We start from the raw sequence: 20,413 nt of genomic DNA, 5'->3' as shown, positions 1-20,413 counted from the left end.
GGCTCTCAATTGTGATACCACTAGAATTTATGTTTGTTTTAGGCATTTAATTTCTCACATCTGTAATCGTTGGTGGAAAAAAATGACAATTTATCTTTTAAAAAAATCAATATTTTATTTTTTTCATTTATGAAACTTAAATATAACAATTATTTTATTCTTAAATTAAATACCATTGAATATCTCAATTAAATGAACGGAACTACTTTTTGACTTTGGAGTAGTGCAACTTAGTAGTAATAAACATAAAATTGTTTTATTCTAAAATCAAGAACTATTGAATATATTAATTACTAGTGATTTACTATTTTATTTTCAACAAGAGTCATTGCGTGTAAAAAAAGATTTGTTGAATAAATTGAAGGTTATATTAATTTGCAGGTGATAGGAATAACTTATAATTAAGTTCTTAAATTTTTTTTAATTGAATCCATGAACATGTATTTAATTTTTAATGATTTTGAATTGCGATTGCGTTAGAATTTATTACGCAATTAGTTTCTCACATCTTTTGGTGCAAAAAATATGACAATTTATATATAAAAGAAATTGAAATATATATTTTTTCATTTATGAGACTTAAATATAACAATTATTTTATTCTCAACTAAAGATCATTAAAAATCTCAATTAATTGAATTGAATACAAACTACTTTTTTTCACTTTCAAGTAGTGCATCGTAATAAACATAAAAAAAAATTATTGTAAAATTAAAAATCATTGAATATATCAATTATTTTACTTTATTTTGTTATTATTAAAACGTCTAATTAAATAATTTATTAGAATTGAGGATTTTACTTATTTTAATTTAGAGAATTTGTTTTAAATTAATACTCCTTCTATTCTAAAATAAACATTAAAAAATAATAAATAGATGAAAGAAAAAAGAAAGTGATAGTTTTATAAAAAAAAATCTTATTAAATAAACTCAAAAGAATAATATTACTTCCTCTATTCCTATTTATAAGATTCTAGTTTGAAATAATGTTTGTTCTTTTTTATAAGATTAAATGTATAATGTTACTTGTATTAATTATTTTTATACTAAAAATATTTCTTATTAAAAGAAGATAGAGAATTTGTTGACAAAAAATTAGAAAAGATAAAAATATTAATGACAAAGATAGTTTTGAAAAGTTATAAATTTAGGATAAATTTATTGCTATAAACTAAATTAACCATTTTTCTTAATCTTATAAATGAGATGATTGGGTCTTATATAGAAATGAAAAGAGTAATATTGAATTCAAAAGCTAAGTAACATTTATTAGGGGTATTAATGGAAAAGAGCAATTAATATTGTTACATTGAAAAGTCAAATGCCACACATGTTTTGGGATAATTTTTGTTCTAAATAATACTTATTTTTAGATGTAGGTAGTATATTGTTTTAAAACTATCCTTAAACAAAAACTAAATAACAATAATATGTTATGTTTCTCTCACCGTCACATTATTCTAGAACTAGTTTTATTGAAGGATATTTTTGTGAAAAATAATAAATATAAAGGATAATGTAGATTGAACTTTAAAAAAATATTAAATCACAATTTTAATTTGGACCTTATAATAATAATTAGAATGAGTATTTTATTTTCAAATTAATAAATATTGAATAAATTGAAGGTTAAATTAATTTACAAGCCCCTTAACTATTTCACAATTTATGATTAAATCACTAGCATATTTTTTTCAAAAATGAGTTTTTTAACTTTACTTGCTTTTAATTAGGTCTAAAAAAACAGGATCTTTGAAATTTATTTGCTTTTTAATTAGGTCTTGGTAAGGATCTAATTAAAAAATAAATGCTAGTTCACAAATCAATTGAAAAAATTATAATAACTCACGTTCATTGTTAAATGACTTTTAATATGACAATAAAGTTTGTGATTAAACAGATATGTTTGAATATCTTTTATATATAGTTGATATTTTGAATAAAACTATAAAAAATAAATATTAAAAGCAATGCACTCTGAAATTTAAATAAAAGTATTGGAAGGACAAAATTCACTTTTTTAATTTATTAATTATTTGTTTATTATAATTTAAAATAATAATAATAAAAATCATGTGAATAGAACTAGATAAGAAGAATTTCAATTTTTTGTAGTATTAAGAAAGTTTCCCCCACCATTTTAGTATAGTTTGAGAAAAATAAAAAATTAATATGGATAACATTAGATAAAGATAAATTTAAATTTTTATATTGATAAAAAAAATTATAATTTATAATTTATTTTTAGTGTTTTTTACAATTTACTCCTTTCATTTCAAAATATAAGTCATTTAAAGTTCTTGCACATGTATTGAAAAATAATTTATTTATTTAATTTCATAAAAAATATTAGTGATTTCCTAATATACTCTTTTATCTCTAATTAAATAGTGTTCTTATTCATTTATTCTCAGTACACATAATTCTCATAAATAATAACAAATTCCTATACAAACATGATGAATTAAGACCTTTTCATTTCACCTAACTCCATTGTATTAAGTGTTACTTGTGGAAAAATAAGTGATTTTTTTAATTAATTAATGATATGAATGCATGAGTAAATATTAGTGATTTAGGAAAAATAGTTCACGATAATTAAAAAGAATACTGTATTAATGCATGAAATGTTGATTGAAGGTAATTTTGGAAAAACTATTTATTGTAATATTGGTTTGTAAAATGACTTATATTTTAAATTATTTTTCTCTAAAATGATTTATATTTTGGAATGAAAGAAGTATATTTTAGTATATGTTTTGTAAAAATAAATGCAAGAACTTAAATGCATGAACAAACACAAAGTTTGATGCCATCACAATTTAAAGTCATTAAAGCAACATAAGAAAATGAACAAAATACAAGCAATACTTTGCCATTTTATGTGACACACTCCAAGTAAAAATAATAATAAGAAGTCAATTTTTCATAACCACACCTTCAGTCATCAAGGTGGCCAATGTCTCTTAAAAAGTTTATTGAGATAGAAACTAGCTTTGCAAAATGAAGAAAGTGTTTGTAGATTTTTTAACTCTATTAGTTGTATTTATTATTATAGTTACAACTTTAGAGTTAGAACCACTAGTTACACCTTTAGGACCACCAAAGGCACTAATTATAATTTCAGGACCACCAATTACAACTTTAGGACCACCATCACCAAATACAACTTCAGGAACACCAAAGGGAAGGTTGCCAACACCAATTACAATTTTAGGACCGCCAAAGATAGGATCGTCAAGGGCACCAATTACAACTTCAAGACCACTAAAGGTAGAATCCCCAACACCAACACCAATTACAAGTTCAGGACCGCCAAAGGCAAGGCCACCAAAGGCCCTAATTACAACTTCAGGACCACCAACACCAATTACAATTTCAGGACCACCAAAGGCAGAGCCGCCAACACCAATTACAGCTTCAGGACTGCCAAAGGTAAGGCTGCCAACACTAATTACAACTTCAGGACCACCAAAGGCAGGACCGTCCACATCAATTGCAACTTTAGGGCCACCAACACCAATTACAAGTTCAAGACTGTCAAAGGCAATGCCACTAATTACAACTTCAAAGCCACCAAAGGCAGGACCACCAACACCAATTACAACTTCAAGACCGCCAAAGGTAGGGCTACCAAGGCACTAATTATAACTTCAGGACCACCAAACGTAAGGCCACCAACACCAATTACAACTTCAGGACAGCCAAAGGCAGGGCCACCAAGGACACTAATTACAACTTTAGGACCACCAAAGATAGGGCCATCAACACCAATTACAACTTCAGGACTACAAAGAAAACTAATTACAACTTCAGGATCATCAAGAGAATTAATTACAACTTCAGACCACCAAAGACAAGGCCGCCAAAGGCACCACTTACAACTTTAGGGTGAAATCTTTTTAAGATCATAACAAGTGAGAAAATAGTATAATAAAAGGATGGATGCTTGGAAGTTACTTTCTTCTTGGAAAAATAAAATAAAATAACTTGTTAAATATATGTAAAGCAAATAATAATTAATGAATAGTTTTTGAGATGTTCTTCTCCATGTATTTTCATCACATAAATTAATTGTGTTCAATTAGTTTAAATAATTTGTTATTAATGCCTCAGATTAAGGATAAGGATTTGAGAACCTAAACAATTTGTATGAAAATAAAACTAAGAGAAATAAGTTAAAAGATAATAAAGGATACTTAGATCCTATAGATATTCAGAAAACACATCTGCAGATGAATAGAACAAATACATACTTAATGAGAATAATATATTACAAAGTTATCTAATGCTTTATTTAAAATTTAATAAATTAATTTTATTTCTTAATATCAATGCAAAAGCTTAAACTTCATATCTGGAAATGAAAAGAATATATAATCTTGTGTGGTCCTCCCTCTAATTTCATTTATTATTATTATCACACAACTTTACATCAGATTATTTTTCTCTGTCGGAGAACACACAATAGAACCATACCATCACTACCAGTTCAATGCTTTCACCAGCTAATGTAAAGAGTACTAGAAACTAGAAACAAAACAGAGCAAGTGCTCTTATAACTTTAGAGTCCTTTTTCCTTCGTTCTGATCCAGTGATATATCCACCACGTTCGTTCATTCTTCGGTTTCTCCGAAACTGATTCGGAAAAAGAAGAAGAAAAAAACGCTCCTCGGATTCTCAACCTTAGCGTTGTTGGTGTGTTTCTCATGTGTGTCGGGCGAGGGCGAAACGGTGTCGTGTTCGAATATAGTGGCGTTGGGGCACCGCGCCGACAACATTTCCATAACGGAGTTTGTAGGCGTGGGTAATGAACGCACCCTCAACACGAAGACGTTTAGAGAGGCGTTCAGCACTTGCCACGAGATGGAGGCACGCTCCTTTATGTGCCTCCCGGGGTGTACTTAACGGAGACCTTTCACCTCACAAGCCACAGGACGCTGTATCTCGCTACCGGTACCATTATCATGGCCACTCAGGTTAACATTTTGTAATTATTTCAAAGAATTTTTTCTAGCATCCTTTAATACAGTAGTTGTTAAAAAAAACAACAATTAAAAGGAGTTATTATTAAATTATTTGTTTATTGCATTAGAACTTAGAAGCATGGAAATTATTTAATATTTATTCTTTAAGTAATTAGAATGAAGATTCTTTTACAAATGTCTTTTATTACTCGTTTGTAAAATCACTACTCAAAATACAAAGTGTTGAATATATTTTGAATCCCTTTCTGCAACAAATATTATGTTTATTTAATGTAGTACTTTTTATGTTATCTATAATTAATTAAGTTTTTCTATTTTTTTAATCTCTAACTTGTTGCCAATCCCTAATTTTAAGTATTAGGTTCTTAACTAAAATAAACTTATTAAGTACTACTATAAAAGGGAATAATTTTATGAGATTTAACTCTTCGAATGTGAGTAAAAATAAAGTACGTACTTTTAATTGTTAGTAAAAAAATAGTTAATATTTTAATAAATATAAGATTTATTATGTCTTGTAAATCATATTAATCATTAATTTTATTGTTAACAAATGAAATTATTTACTTTATACTATAAAAATAACTTTATCAGAGAAGTCAATGTAATTTTATGCAAATGCAAGCAAAGATTGTCATGTCGGAAAAGGTTATTACTAGCGTGCTTAATTGTTTTTTGTTTGCACTTTCCCCCGTAAGTGGACATTGTGCATATTTGAGCATTATGCAACAAGGCCAATCTTATCTTGTCTGTGTATTTTATCAATATGTATTTTTTTTTTTTGGTGTGAATTTTATCAATACGTACATAATAAAGTAAAATTTACAATCTTGAGTTAAAAATGAAATAAAATCTTTTATGGTACTTTTTTAATACAGACCAGTTTGCAATTGTTTAAAAAGGAATGTATTTTTCTTAAAAAATTGTCATATTATTAGTACTTAACTTTTTCTATATTATTTTTTCCTAAAGCTACTTTCAAATTCATTTTTATGCTATTTTTTCTCCCCAAAACATAGAAATTCATACTATTAAATTAGAGTACACTATATTGCGGGTGTTTACTCGTAGTCTACTCTTCCTAAAAAATAACATGACACATTATCACTTTTAACCTTTTTTTAATTCCAATTATTTTGAATTAATTATGAACCTCTTTACAATTCTAATTTTTGTCTCTTTTTTATATATTTTTTATTTTCATAAATTAATTATATATATCCTGTATTTGTTGAAATATTTGTACGAAATGCTTGCTAATTATAAAGTTATATTAATTACATGGACTAAATTTGCTGTTGTACGTAACGTTTTGATTGGCTTAGTTAAGTTTGCAAGGGTTTTCCCCTTGTATAAACATTGCTATGCAAAATAATGTTGGCAAATTCTTCACCAACTACCAAATATAGCGAGGAGAATAGAGGAGAAAAAGAGAAAGGAACGTGAATGTGTACATCCGATGTAACAATTTAGAAAAATTTCCCGTGCATAAAAAAAAAGACGTGACAATTAAAAGCTTATGGTTATAATGAATTGAGTCCATACATGTACGTGTTTATCCGCATGGTTGGTGGTATGGAGTATGGACTATTGATAATTGTAATGGATCGTGAGAAACATATAATCTCCATGATCTATGGTGGGTCCATGCTGAATGGATAGAAAGTTTTTGGGGGGTCTAGTCTTCTTCAATGCATGGCACTATGTGCATGCCATTTATAACTTTGGCCAATTATTTATATGGCAGCTTGGATTTCTGACAATTACTGTCTTCTTCTTTGATAATCAAGTGGAAGTGGGGTACTCACTTATTCATGTGGTTAAACAACACAAACCGGGATGATGATTATTATACCTATGCTAAATTGATTAATTTTGAATACCATAGTTAGTGAAATGGTGCATATGAATGCAGAACTCTTAATTCTTTATCCTTGTTATTCTCCAAAATAATGAATTCATCACCAGGTACTTAGCTACATACAAAATTACAATAAATTCATACTTGGATAACATTTTCATGGTCTGCTCAATTAAAACTAAACACCTTTGTTTCTTCCTTCTTAAACAGTTTATTTTTTTAAGAGAAAAGGAAGCAAATAGATCAAAAGCTTCAGATGAACAAGGACTCAATTTCTAATGCCCCTTCATTGCTTGATTCATTAGGATTCGTCAAATTGGCCTTTGATTGCACCATTGCCATCTTATGGAAGAGGAAGGGAACGGCCTGCAGGAAGGTATATGAGTTTTATCCATGGAGATGGAGTTTAGGATGTGGTAATCACAGGTGGGTATCTTATGTTTCCTATTTTTTTAGGACACTGCAAAATAAGTACTGAATCTGATTTTGAGGATTGTACTAGACCACATAGTATCTAAAATATGATGATCCTATGATAGTACTTATAAACATATTAATAGACATGCATTATCAAAAGTGAAAACTTTTATTATGGACTGGCGGAAACACAAGCGCTGCCGCATTTCTATATAAATCAACCCTCTTACTCTCTATGTCAATTTGTAATTGGATAGTTGGATGACAGAGTATAAAAATTCTACAATTTCTGTCCATATATTATTTATTCAAAGCTTTATACTGAATATTCATAATTGAGTCGATGCCTTTGGTTCTGCAAGTTTCTTTGTTAAGGCTACAGGATTTGGTGTCCAAACTATACCCTTTGTCTCTCTCACACTACTCATATTTTCATAGGTGAAAATGGGACAATAGATGGGCAAGGAGATGAGTGGTGGAACAAGTGGAAGCAGAGAACTCTTCAGTTTACCAGACCAAACCTTGTTGAATTTGTGAATTCTAGAGATATTATCATTTCAAATGTAATCTTCAAGAGTTCTCCCTTCTGGAATATACACCCGTATAGGTCAATTTAGGTCATCAGGATTTTAAAAGGTGTGTTCGTGGAATTCCTTGTGTCCTTTTTTGTTTATTGTTTGGTAACATTGTTTTACCATAATGTTTGTGGGAAAATATTTATAGGCAAATTTGTTCAATTCTTTATAAACTTGTTACTTTGTTTCTTGAAACTAACTGGATCTCATTCTAAAATCTGATTGCAAATTTCTGACTTCTTTGCAGCAATGTTGTTGTTCGATATGTCACGATTTTGGCTCCTCGTGACTCTCCAAATACTGATGGCATTGATCCACGTAAGTAGTATCTGTTTTCTAAATAGATAAATGCTAACCTATTTTTAAAATTTATTAAAAAATAAATTTTTTTTGTTATGAGTTTCACTTATAATTTATAATTTCAATAAATTTTAACTGATAATAGAATCTCAGTGAGAATGAGTATTAGAGAATACACCTCTACTATATATGCCATATCTTGTGCTAATAGTGAAATAGATGCAACAAATAGAAATAGCCAAATACTATGCTAAGTTACTAACTAGTAACTGACCTCATTTTATTGTTGTAAGCAATGCATTTTGGTTGTAGTAATTCTTCCCTTTTAAGACAATTGTGTCTTGTTTCATACTGGAGACAAGCTGCACTTAAATGTTGTCAGTGGCTTGAGATTTGACAAGTATCCTCTCAAGTTCTGTATTTATGTTTGTTTCCTTCCTAGTTAAACCAACATTGCAATGCTGTAGTTTATGGGCAAAATCCACAGGCCTTTCATGGTTGAAAAATATTATGGCACCATTTGGTTGGTATGATAAATATAAGAACATATGTACATGAGTATATCCATTCATACAAATAGTAATTCATTTATGCAGATTCAAGTTCAAATGTGTGCATAGAGGATTCATATATATCCACTGGAGATGATCTTGTGGCTGAGAAGAGTGGATGGGATGAATATGGGATTGTTTATGGCCGTCCTAGCTCAGACATAACTATCCGGCGCGTAACTGGATCATCTCCATTTGCTGGGATTGCTATTGGCAGTGAAACCTCTGGTGGGGTGGAGAATGTACTTTCTGAGCACATCAACCTTTACAACATGGGAATTGGTATCCACATTAAGACCAACACTGGCAGGGCTGGATATATAAAGAACATAACCATGTCTCATGTGTACATGGAGGAAGCAAGGAAGGGAATAAGGATCTCAGGTGATGTTGGGGACCACCCTGATGACAAATATGACCCTAATGCTCTTCCACTTGTGAAGGGTGTCACAATTAAGAATGTTTGGGGTGTGAAGGTTTTGCAGGCTGGCTTGATACAAGGGTTGAGTAGTTAACCTTTCCGTGATATTTGCCAATATGATATCAACCTTCATGGAGTGACAGGACCTAGAACTCCACCTTGGAAGTGTACTGATGTGTCTGGATTTGCTCATTAGGTTATCCCTTGGCCATTTTCTGAGCTTAGCAGCAACCAAAAGGGATCATGTGCCAATTACTCCTGAGATTATGGGAATATTTCCACTTTTCAAGCATTGACAGGGGCAACCAAGGGCTTCTTTTGTTGATTTATCATAAATGAAAGGCAATGAATTACTATGAAATGCAAAATGAAGACTTGTTGGTTTTAAAATAGAGTATAATTGATTTTGGCAGAAATAGTTTTACATTATTGAATGGAATTGAGATGTATGTCTAAATTAGTTTCAGTCATAGATTCTATATCAAAACATGTGTCCCAATGAAAAGAATGATTTTTGGGTTTAAATAAATATGCCCTAAATTTATTCATGTTCATTCAGAATTATGTTAAGTAATAAAATTATTTTACAAGTATAGGCTTTTTTTTTCTCTTTAGAAAAGCACGAGTGGACTTTTAAAAAATAAATCTAATTGATTAGAGACGAACAACTGATCAATAACGTGAATTCCAAAAGTTACCCAAATGATTAAGGATGTTATACAATCAATTATGGTCATTCAAATATAAATTTAGAATATGCTTAGAAAAAAATAATGTAAATATAGATAATACAAGAGTAATATATAGAAAGAAATATTGCTATAGAACACGAGACTAAACTAGACAACGTGTCTAAAGATCAATCTAAGGAAATATAACATCAAATGGGGTAAGTTTTCTTTTCTCTTGTACCAAGTTTATTTCCCTTTAAACTTAGGGCATGGATTTTACTTTTTCTTCCTTTAGAATATCAATCTTGGAAGAACAACTAAAACAAAGAAAAATCATGAACATTTGAACTTGGAGTGAGAGATTAAAGGCATAAGAAACCTAACACTACTGCTCAGTTTGGATTAAAAATAAAATAGGAAGAAGAAATAAGAATGATGCAAAAAATAAATAGATTAAAAAATGAGTTGTTTGAATTAGGGATAACAATATAGCAAGGTGACACATATAGATGTGTAGTAGTACTCGTCACAACCCATTGAGTAAAAATTTGTCTAGTACTCCCTCTATACCCACAAATTTTGTCCATATTTGTGGCTATCCATGGATACCTGCAAAGATTTTTTTTTTCGTAAGAAAATCAACCATTGTGCTAATGAATAATTTATTTAAAATACTTGAAATCCACAAATACCCCAATCAAAATACTTCAATTTAGAAGCTAAAACACTTCAATCTAATAAGTCCAAACAGAAGACAAGAAAATTAAAGTACTTAGTTAAAAGTATTTGAGTAATTTCATATAAGAGGGTACTTGGAGTCATGGATAAATATTTAACTATCCAATTCAATTTGTTATCAAACTTAACCCCCCCCCCCCCCCCCTCTCTCTCTCTCTCTCTCCCTCTCTCTCTCTCTCTCTCTCTCTCTCTATATATATATATATATATATATATATATATATATATATATATATATATATATATCGTGGATATATTTGTATGGATAGAAATAACAAGGGAAAAAGTAAAAATAAAAAAATTATCTATTTCTTTAGATGATTGAAAGAATGGATGGAGAGAAAAAAATCATATAATAATGTTTGTGAAGTAATTAATATTTAAATTTAACTAAAAGCTTGATTTTTCTTAAAAAGATTTAATATTCTTATTTTTTTTTTTTTGGTGGAGTGAAGGGAAAAGAGCCCCTTAAAACCGCGCAAGAACACGATTCACATTACATCAGCTTTAACGGCCTCAAAAATAAAATGAGTGACAAAATAAAAAAACTGTTACCTTAGCATCTAAAGACAAAGCAAAATTAGCTAATTTAATATTCTTATATAAAACGAGTTGTTTGCACGCTTATTTATTGGTGACATGGTTGGAGAACTAAAATGAATTTAAGTAGATAACTAATTAAGAGCACTAAAGGAGGTGTTTTGCACGCTTAATTTGAAAAAATATTATATATCATTTTTATTTTAAATTTTTAATATCAAGTTTTAATGAAGAGTAAGTTAAAAAAAATTAATTGAATTTGATGTAGTTAAATATGATTAATTAACTTTCTAAGTTAATGTGACTTTTTTCTTATAGTTGAGAACGAAAGGAGTATTATCCGATAATAAATTAATATATATAATATTTTTTATAGTATTTTTAAAGAAGATCATATCTTTAGTGATATCCAATTAATTAATGGTTTTTTTTTAAACAAAAAATAGACTATGAAATGTATACTCATAATTTAAGAGTATGGATGGTGCAACGATATTGAAGTAACGGTAAAATATTATTTTAGAATAATATATATTTTCACAAAAATTAAAATAATTTTATATTTATAAAGTTACATTATTTGTTAGTCAAAAAATAATTTTAATTAATAAAAACTGTTATTAATACCCTCTTATGAACACACTTTAGTATTGACTAAAATTGATTGAATGAATCTCTATCTAAAATTTGTAGTTTATAAAGTTACATTATTTGTTACGAGTATTACCATATTAGTTCATATTTAATGAATCTCTATCTAAAATTTGTAGTTTTTATTAAATGTAATAAAAAATAAAACATGAGTTAAAAAGAATACGATATAAAGTGTGTTATTGGCGTCTAAAAAAATGTGTCGACACTATTCTTCTATTCATTTAATTAAGATAAGATATTTAATGACTTTATAAAAAATGATATTCATTTAATGACATATTTAATGACTCTTAATTTTAAAATAAAACAATTTAATTATTACGTTACACAATTGCATAGTCAAATTCATTTAATTGAATAGTCAAATTTACTTAAGTGAGATATTTAATGATTTTTAATGAGAGTGACTCGTTACCATGGAGTTTGACTGTGAGAAAGAAAATAAAGAAAGGGGAAGTAAATATATGAAAAAAATAAGTAAGAAATAAAGTGTAAACTATAGTTGTTTGATTAAAGTGAAATAATAGAAAATAGTGAAAATAAATTTGGTGGGGTTGTTTCACTTGTTTGGTTTGACAAAGAAAAGAAAAAAAAAATCGAAATAGGTAACTTAATGAAAATATCATTTACCCTTAAGATAAGAGTGTTTTTTTTTTTTTTTTTTGGTTTTCTACGTGCATACTCAATTTTTTAGCCAATGTTGTGAGCTAGTGGGAACAGGCACATAATTGATGAGTGCGTCATTTCTCTTAGAGCCTTTTAGAAAAACATTAAATTCAAATTTATAGTATTAATTTGCCTTTAAAAAAACATTAGATGCAAATTTAATTTAATACTAGAAGCGGTGGCTTTTGTTTGCTAGCTCATACATTAATGTATGCTTTATTAACTGTTGCATGCAATTGGAACACAACACCTGGATTCCACTTGAACCTGCTTGCGTCAACTTTTGTAGCTATATATATAGCCAACACATTTCTCATCCTTCCCTTCATCCCATAAAAAACACAAGCAAATCCTAAAAAGTTCACTGAGATATATAGAACTATCTTCAATTTCACAAAATGAAGAAAGTGTTTGTCACATTTGTAGCTCTGCTAGTTGTATTTGTTCTTACAGTGACAGCTTCAGAGTCAAAGCCACCAGTCACAACAAATTCAGCACCAAATGACTACAATTGTTCACAAGTGATGAATAACTTGTTTGTTTCGTGCGTAGATTACCTCATTGGTGGAGATGCTGTTCCTTCAGGTGTTTGTTGCCAAAGTGTTAATGCAGTGAAAGCATCAACACAAACACAAATTCAACGAGTGGCTGCATGTATGTGCTATTACAACGTAGCAACTAAACTTCCTTTCTTGCTCGAAGACAGGGCCGGTTCACTTTCTATATCGTGTGCTGTTGATTTGGGTTTTATCATGAGCGCGAACACCGATTGTGTCAAGTAAGCTTCTTTTTTATTTTCTTTTTCTTACTCTTTTTTTTTATCTTAGTAGAAAATAATCCATCATATTAATAGCCCTCATTAACTATTTTATTTTCATTGACATTTTTTTTTGTTGATTTCTTTTTACAGTGTTCCTGTGAGCTCAAGGCAAGGGAGAGAATAGTACAATAAAAAAAAAGATGCATGTTTGGAAGTTTTTCTTTCTTCTTGAAGAAGAGAAAATAAAATGGCTTGTTCAATATATGGGACAAGCGTTTCATGCTGCAAATAATAATGAATGATTTTCAGGGGCAACCAAGGTCTTCTTTTGTTGATTTATCATAATGTAAGGCAATGAATTACTATGAAATGAAATGCAAAATGAAAACTAGTTGGTTTTAAAACAGAGTAGAATTGATTTTTATAGAAGAGAAAAAAAATCATGTAAAAAGTTTTAGATACTCACTTAATCTTATTCGGACGTATATGATAAGTTGTTAATTTTTAAAATAATTATCTTAACGTAATTTAAATTATAATTTATTATTAAATAATATTATAAATTTATTTTAAATGGTCATTAAATAAATATTAAAACATGTGTCACAAGTGAAAATAATTAATTTTTGGTTTTAAATAAACATGTCCAATGTTTATTCATGTTCATTGAGCATAATATCAAGTAATGTGGGACGTGAGTGGAATTTTTTTTCTTTAACATTGAACATTCGTCTCATACTTATCAATATTTCTGGATATCCATGGTTACTTGCAAAGTTTATTTTTTTTTTTTAAAAAAAAACAACAATTGTTTTTTTTATAGGCCACCTACAATTGTGCTAGTCAATAATTTAATTAAAATACTTGAAATCCGTAAATACCCCAACCAGAATACTTCAATTTAGACGCTAAAATACTTCAATATAATAAGTCCAAATAAAAGAAGAAGAAAAACAGAGACTACAATATATGTAAAGATATTTGAGTAATTTCTTACCTATGGACATTGTGTACCTCGATACCTGTCTAGCCTCGTTATATAGACAGGTATAACTTATTTGTGAGTATTCATTTAGCTATTCAATTTAATTTGTTATGAAAATAGGAATCCACGTGCATGGGATATCTTTGTTACTTCTAGTTTGGATGGATATAAATAAAAAGAGAAGAAGTAAAAAAAAAAAAAAAAATCTCTGTTTCTTTAGATGATGGAAAGAATGGGCGGAGAGAAATAAATAAAACATCTAATAATATTTGTATACTAATTAGAAATTAAATTTAACTAAAAGAATAAAAATTATAATGCTATTTTTGTTTTTAAAAAAATCTTATGTAAAGCGAGTTGTTTACACGTTTATTGGTAACATGGTTAAAGAATTAAAATGAATTTAACTAGATAACTAAGAACATTAATCCTGTGTTTGGATGGAATATTTAAATAAGGCAATTTATTTTTTTAATGAATTTAAAATACTCCCATCATAATTTATTTGTTTGGATATAGGATTTTAAAAAAATTTAAATGACATCATTTTTTAAAAGAATTTTAATAGACTAAAATGATAGGAATTGAAATTCCACCATAATGATAAGAATTTGAACTTTTCTCCTTTCACACCGTACCATAGGCTCCTTCGTTTTCTCTCTCATACCTTTTTTTTAGGAGACGACGCATCCTGGCTTGATCCCGGAGCTCTTACCGGAGGAGCGGGAGGGCCAAGCAATGTCGACGACGGTGCTGGTGCAGTGTGCTTCTTACTTTTCTTCGTCTTCTTCTTCGACTAGGGAGCGGGAACCTCAGCACTGGGTGCTACCATGTGTGTTGGAGTTGTCAGTGCCAATGTAGGGGGAGAGTTTATCGGAACAGGCGATGGTGGAGAACTCACCAGAACTGGCGTTGGCGGCGAGCTCACAGGTATCACAACAGGAGGTGTAGCCGCAGGAGGAGTGGCCGTGGGAGGTGTGGCCACCGGAGGAGTAGTTGCTGGAGCTGGAGCAACAGCTTTAAACGAAGGAGATGCTATCATGGAAGATGAAACGGGAAGGGTTGCGATTGCAGCATTGGGGGATGAAGATGGTGGAGATGAAGTGAGAGAAGCAGCAGGCGCAATTGATTTTGGTTTAGAAGGGGTTGTGGCTGGGAATGCTATCAACACTTTTTTTTAAAAAAAAATATTTAAAAATAAAAATTTAAATTTTATTGAAATTGAATTACTTTATCCAAACAAGAAAACTAAAATACAAAAAACTAAATTACTTCATCCAAACAAAATATTTACAAAATGAAAGGAATTTAAATCAAGACAATTAAAATGTGATGTATTTGAATTTCCTGAAAATTTTCAAATCCTTCATCCAAACACAATGTAAAGGAAGAATTTGGTTTCGTTGCGCCATGAATCAATCAAAAAGCTTTTTTTTTTGTTTTTTTAATTCATTCTATTTTATTTTGGCTAGAGGGAGGTTGTGAGTCACCTGAACTACGGATTTCTCGATTGGTTGATTCTGGAAATAACCTCTTGAGAAAAAAAAATCATCGGGTTCCAAAGAAAAAAATATGTTATAAGAATTTAATTAGGATGTAGTGAGAGTGTTAAGAATTTTATATTATTATTTAATAATATATATATAATAATAAAATTGTTATTTTTCATGATAATTATTTTAAAATCGCATTTGTAGTAATATCCAATTAATTAATTTTTTATATTAAAAATAGACTATTTGATGTATAATCATAATTTAAGAGCATGGATGATGCAACGAAGTTGAAGTAAGGATAAAATATATTTTTTAGAATAGAATATATTCCCAAAAATTAAAATAATTTTATATTTATAAAGTTTCATTATTTGAAATTCAAAAATAATTTCAATCAATAAAAAATCTTAGCAACGTACTATTTTGAACATATTTTATCATCAACTAAAATTTATTAAAAATCACAATTTTTTTAGAATTTTAATTTCTTTTCAAAATTTGTAGTTTTCACTAAAATTTAATAAAAAAAAATAAAATAAATTAAACAAAATATATTAAAAAGTATGTTATCGACATTTTAATAAAATGTGTTACTAAAACAGTTATTCTATTGCCTAAAAAATTATTCTATTCAGTCAATTAAGATATTTAATGACTCTCCATAAAAAAAAGATATTCATTTAATGAAATATTTAATTTTTTTAATGGCATTGAATGAGATATTTAATGACTCTTAATTTACGAATAAAACAATTTAATGCTTATTACGTTACATGACTCTAAATTTACATTCATTTAATTGAGATATTCATTTAAAAGAAAAGAAAGGAAAGGAAATAGTTAACTTAATAATTTTATAAAATTAATCTTAATAAATAAATAAAAGACAATCATATTATTATAATATTAAATTTTAAAATTAAAATGATATTTACTAAAGATAACAATGAAAAAAATAATTAATGTTATATTAAAAAGTTAAATGTAATATTTATATTAAGATTTTTTTTATTACGACATTTATTTTGGAATGAAGAGAATATGTTTTGTTTTTTTTTCTTTATTTACCTGCATGTTTTTTTTCTCTCTTATAACCTGAATTCAGGTCAAATGCAAATTGAATTTAATACTAGAAGCGGTGCCTTTTGTTTGCTAGCTCATGCATTAATATGCTTTATTAATTGTTCCAATTAGAAACACAACACCTGGATTCCACTAACTGCTTGCATAAACTTCTGTTGCTATATATAGCTAGCACATTTCTCAACCTTCCATTCATCCCCATCAAAACACAAGCAAATCCTAAAAAGTTGATTGAGATATATAGAAACTAGCTTCAATTTCACAAAATGAAGAAAGTGTTTGTCACATTTTTAGCTGTGCTAGTTGTATTTGTTCTTACAGCGAAAGCTTCAGAGGCACGACTACCAGTTAAAACAAATTCAGCATCAAATGACTACAATTGTTCACAAGTCTATAACCTGTTAGTTTCGTGCGTAGATTACATGATTGGTGGAGATGATGGTGCCCCTTCAGGTGTTTGTTGCCAAAGTGTTAATGCAGTGAAAGCATCAGCACCAACACAAATTCAACGAATGGCTGCATGTAAGTGCTTTTTCGACGTAGCAACTCGCCTTCCTTCCTTGCTCGAAAACAAGGCCAATTCACTTCCTAAATTATGTGGTGTTGATTTGGGTTTTATCATGAGCAAGCAGAACACCAATTGTAACAAGTAAGTTTTTTTTTTTTTTTTATCATGTAAAAATTAATCCATCATATTAATAGTCATCATTAACTATTTTGTTTTCATTGTCAATTTTTTTGTTGTCGTCTTTTTTCAGTGTTCCTGTAAGCTCAAGGCAAGGGAGAGATTAGTACAATAAAATTGATGCATGTTTGGAAGTTTCTTTCTTCTTGAAAAAAGAAAATAAAATGGTTTGTTGAATATACAAGCGTTTCATGTTGGAAATAATAATGAGTGGATATTTTCTAAATGTGTTCTTATTCATATGCATCTTCATCATATAGATTAATATATAATGTTTAATTAAGTTGAATAATTTGTGTTTTAATTTCCGGAAAAAAATGTTTCAAATAAAAAAAAAGTGATTAATTATTTCGAATTTTAAATATTTTAATGAACGAAATCCATGAAGTCACCCGTAAATCATTCTTTAAAAATGCTTCTGTCAATTCACTAATTTCATTTATAAACATTTTGTCTTTTCAAATAACACTAAAAATAAAAATGTTTTTGTCAACATCAGTGTCAAATGTCGATAGTTAAAATTGATTGATAAAAATAAATTTTTTCAAGAAATATATATTATATAAAAATAATTTATTTTTTACTCTAATTTTTAAAATCTACATCAATAAAATTAGTCACCTTATCAGGAACACAATTGAGTTTACTACTAACAATAAATAAATGAAGGACATGTGGCTTAAGTTAGAAGTTTTGGGAGTGAGTGAGGTGAGAACCGAGAAAATAATGTTAAATCACAACCATTGATTAAAGAAAATAATCAAGGGTCCAGATTTGGGATGCAAGGAAGATCCTGCTGCAGCGGCAGGAGAGGATCGAGAAAGTTGGAGTGAGGTTTTTGTGTTAACTCGAGAAGCAGAAGCAGAAGTAGAAGCCCGTGTTGAGTTTCACTTTCCACTGCACAAACAAAGCACAACGCAAGCACACGCCATCGTCATGTTTCTGCCAGAGTCGCTGTTTCTTAGCGCACTGTCACTGTAACTGTCATATAAAAAGCGACACACACACGCACACACACACTTTCCCTCTCTACTCAAATCTTTCATTTCATGGCTATTCTACCTCCTGCTTCTTCTTCACTTCCCTCACTTCTTGTAAGTATCTTCTTTCTCTGCTATTGATTTTCATCTTTGTTCAACACTGTGTATGATTATTCTATATGATCAGTACATTGTTTATATAGCCTTGAATTTTACAATTATTTATACGAAATATAAAAGATGTTGTCCCGCAAACATTTTCGACTACTGCCAAATGGCAACTCCTTAGTTTAACACCATCATGGGATGACTTAGTTACAATCCAATGTTGTTACGTCTTTTGATTTATGGTTATTTCTTGTTGACCAGCTCCTCCTTGTTACGAATTATTATTAACTTTCATTCTTAGTTTAGCATTGTTAATTGTCCTGAAGCCTTTTGTGTGCATATTTTATTTTCTGATACCTAACATAAATATAATGCAATAACTTTGATGTAAAGATGGATCAAACACCATTTTAGATGTCCACCTTACAAAGTCCAACGTTAATATGATGGAAAAGGTGAGTGAAAAAGAAAAAGAAATGGTAGAGATTATTTTTTTTATAAATTTAGTTTGAATTATATAAATAGCATAAGTAAATAATTCCATGAACAATTTTAAAATAAAATAATAAAGATAAGAGTAAAAAATGCGTTTGAAACGAAGTTTTTTTAGAAGGTATAATTAAATAGATTGATAACTGTCATGTTTTAAGTGGATTGACAAATATTTCGGAAGAAATATTCTGCCAAACTAGCATTTTTTTATACTTTTTAATATTAAAGAGATAGTGTAGTAGAATAAGACAAAATTTCTCATTTGTCAAATTACAAATTTAAATCCTCGTGTATTTTAGGGAGATAAATTTACATTTTTTATAAGTAATTTTAAATTTGGTTGGAAGTATCTGGTACTTCTGAAAAAAAATCTATAAGGTACTACTTTTTTTATAAAAAAAAAAGAAAAAGAAAAGCGTATGATACCAAATTTTGATACATCCACTCATATGTTGTATAATAGAATTTTTAACCTAAAGATATTTTTGTTTTATCCTGATGAAGGTAAAACAACTTATTGTTTTTGGCCCAATAAAAAACTTGGGCTTTCAATGCCTAAATGATGGATGCTACTAAGTGCACCCAATAATTTAACTGAAGTGACAAAAATGTCTTTCACTTAAAGTTTAAAAATCCTACCATGACGCACTACTGTTCATTTCCATATCCGCACGTCGTCTTCTCCTTTTCCCCTCACGCTGCGCGTTCTTCTTGTTGCTTCTGCGCGTTCTTCTTGTTGCTTCATCTTCCTTGGTTTCCTCCGCGTTGTCGTCATTGAGTGCTTATGTTGTTGGCATTGAGGATGTCTCCATTGATCTTTGCCGCTTTTGCTGTCGAGGTAAGCTTCATGCTCTTCGTTAATGGTTGCTTCTAGTGGTTGGGTTGTTTATGGTTTCATATGGATCAACTGTATGTTTTTTTTAATTATTAAAAAAAATGAATTTTTAGTTTTTAATAGAAAAAGTTTTTTATGTAAAAAGTGTTATTTTATTTTTGTTTTTAAATGTGTTTTCTATGAAATATAAATATTTTTTTCTTATAGATAGTTATTGTTATTTTTTGAAATAATAAACGATTTATTTTGAATTATGTTTTTAAATAGTTATTTTATTTGTAGTTGTAAATATAAAAATTTTAATTTTGTTTTAAAAATAGGTATTGTTTGTATTTTAAATAATCTGCATAAACCATACAGATTACATAATTCGTATAAAACATACGAATTAATTATGTAATCCGTAAGTTATATTAAAACTTACGAATTATTTAATCTGTATATCATGCAAACACATATTTTATGGCGTACCTCCGACCGACATCCGTTAACAACCAAATCACCACCGACAAACTTCCATAACACTTTCACCTTCGAAGCGGCACCTCTCTCAACAATGAAAAACCAACACCAAATAAAGAAGCGAAGAAGAAAGCACATTAAAC

General features: G+C 29.0%; 2 protein-coding genes and 1 pseudogene across 2 annotated transcripts; all 3 read left to right on the top strand.

The window, feature by feature from the left end:
* The first annotated feature begins 4,592 nt into the window (after positions 1-4,592).
* On the top strand, positions 4,593-9,650 carry LOC114376960 (annotated as a pseudogene).
* A 3,044-nt stretch (positions 9,651-12,694) lies between these two features.
* Positions 12,695-13,548, top strand: LOC114401468 (non-specific lipid-transfer protein A-like). Its single transcript, XM_028363982.1, has 2 exons — positions 12,695-13,162; positions 13,295-13,548. Exons 1-2 carry the CDS (start codon positions 12,783-12,785, stop codon positions 13,326-13,328), a joined length of 414 nt encoding a protein of 137 aa, XP_028219783.1. The 5' UTR covers positions 12,695-12,782; the 3' UTR covers positions 13,329-13,548.
* A 3,343-nt stretch (positions 13,549-16,891) lies between these two features.
* LOC114401458 (non-specific lipid-transfer protein A-like) lies at positions 16,892-17,619 on the top strand. Its single transcript, XM_028363975.1, has 2 exons — positions 16,892-17,357; positions 17,467-17,619. Exons 1-2 carry the CDS (start codon positions 16,975-16,977, stop codon positions 17,498-17,500), a joined length of 417 nt encoding a protein of 138 aa, XP_028219776.1. The 5' UTR covers positions 16,892-16,974; the 3' UTR covers positions 17,501-17,619.
* Positions 17,620-20,413: the final 2,794 nt, after the last annotated feature.

This window comes from Glycine soja, chromosome 2 (assembly GCF_004193775.1).
Source record: "Glycine soja cultivar W05 chromosome 2, ASM419377v2, whole genome shotgun sequence".
NCBI lineage: Eukaryota > Viridiplantae > Streptophyta > Magnoliopsida > Fabales > Fabaceae > Glycine > Glycine soja.
The sequence above is the reverse complement of the archived record's forward strand: the minus strand, read 5'-3'. Positions and strand labels throughout refer to the sequence as shown.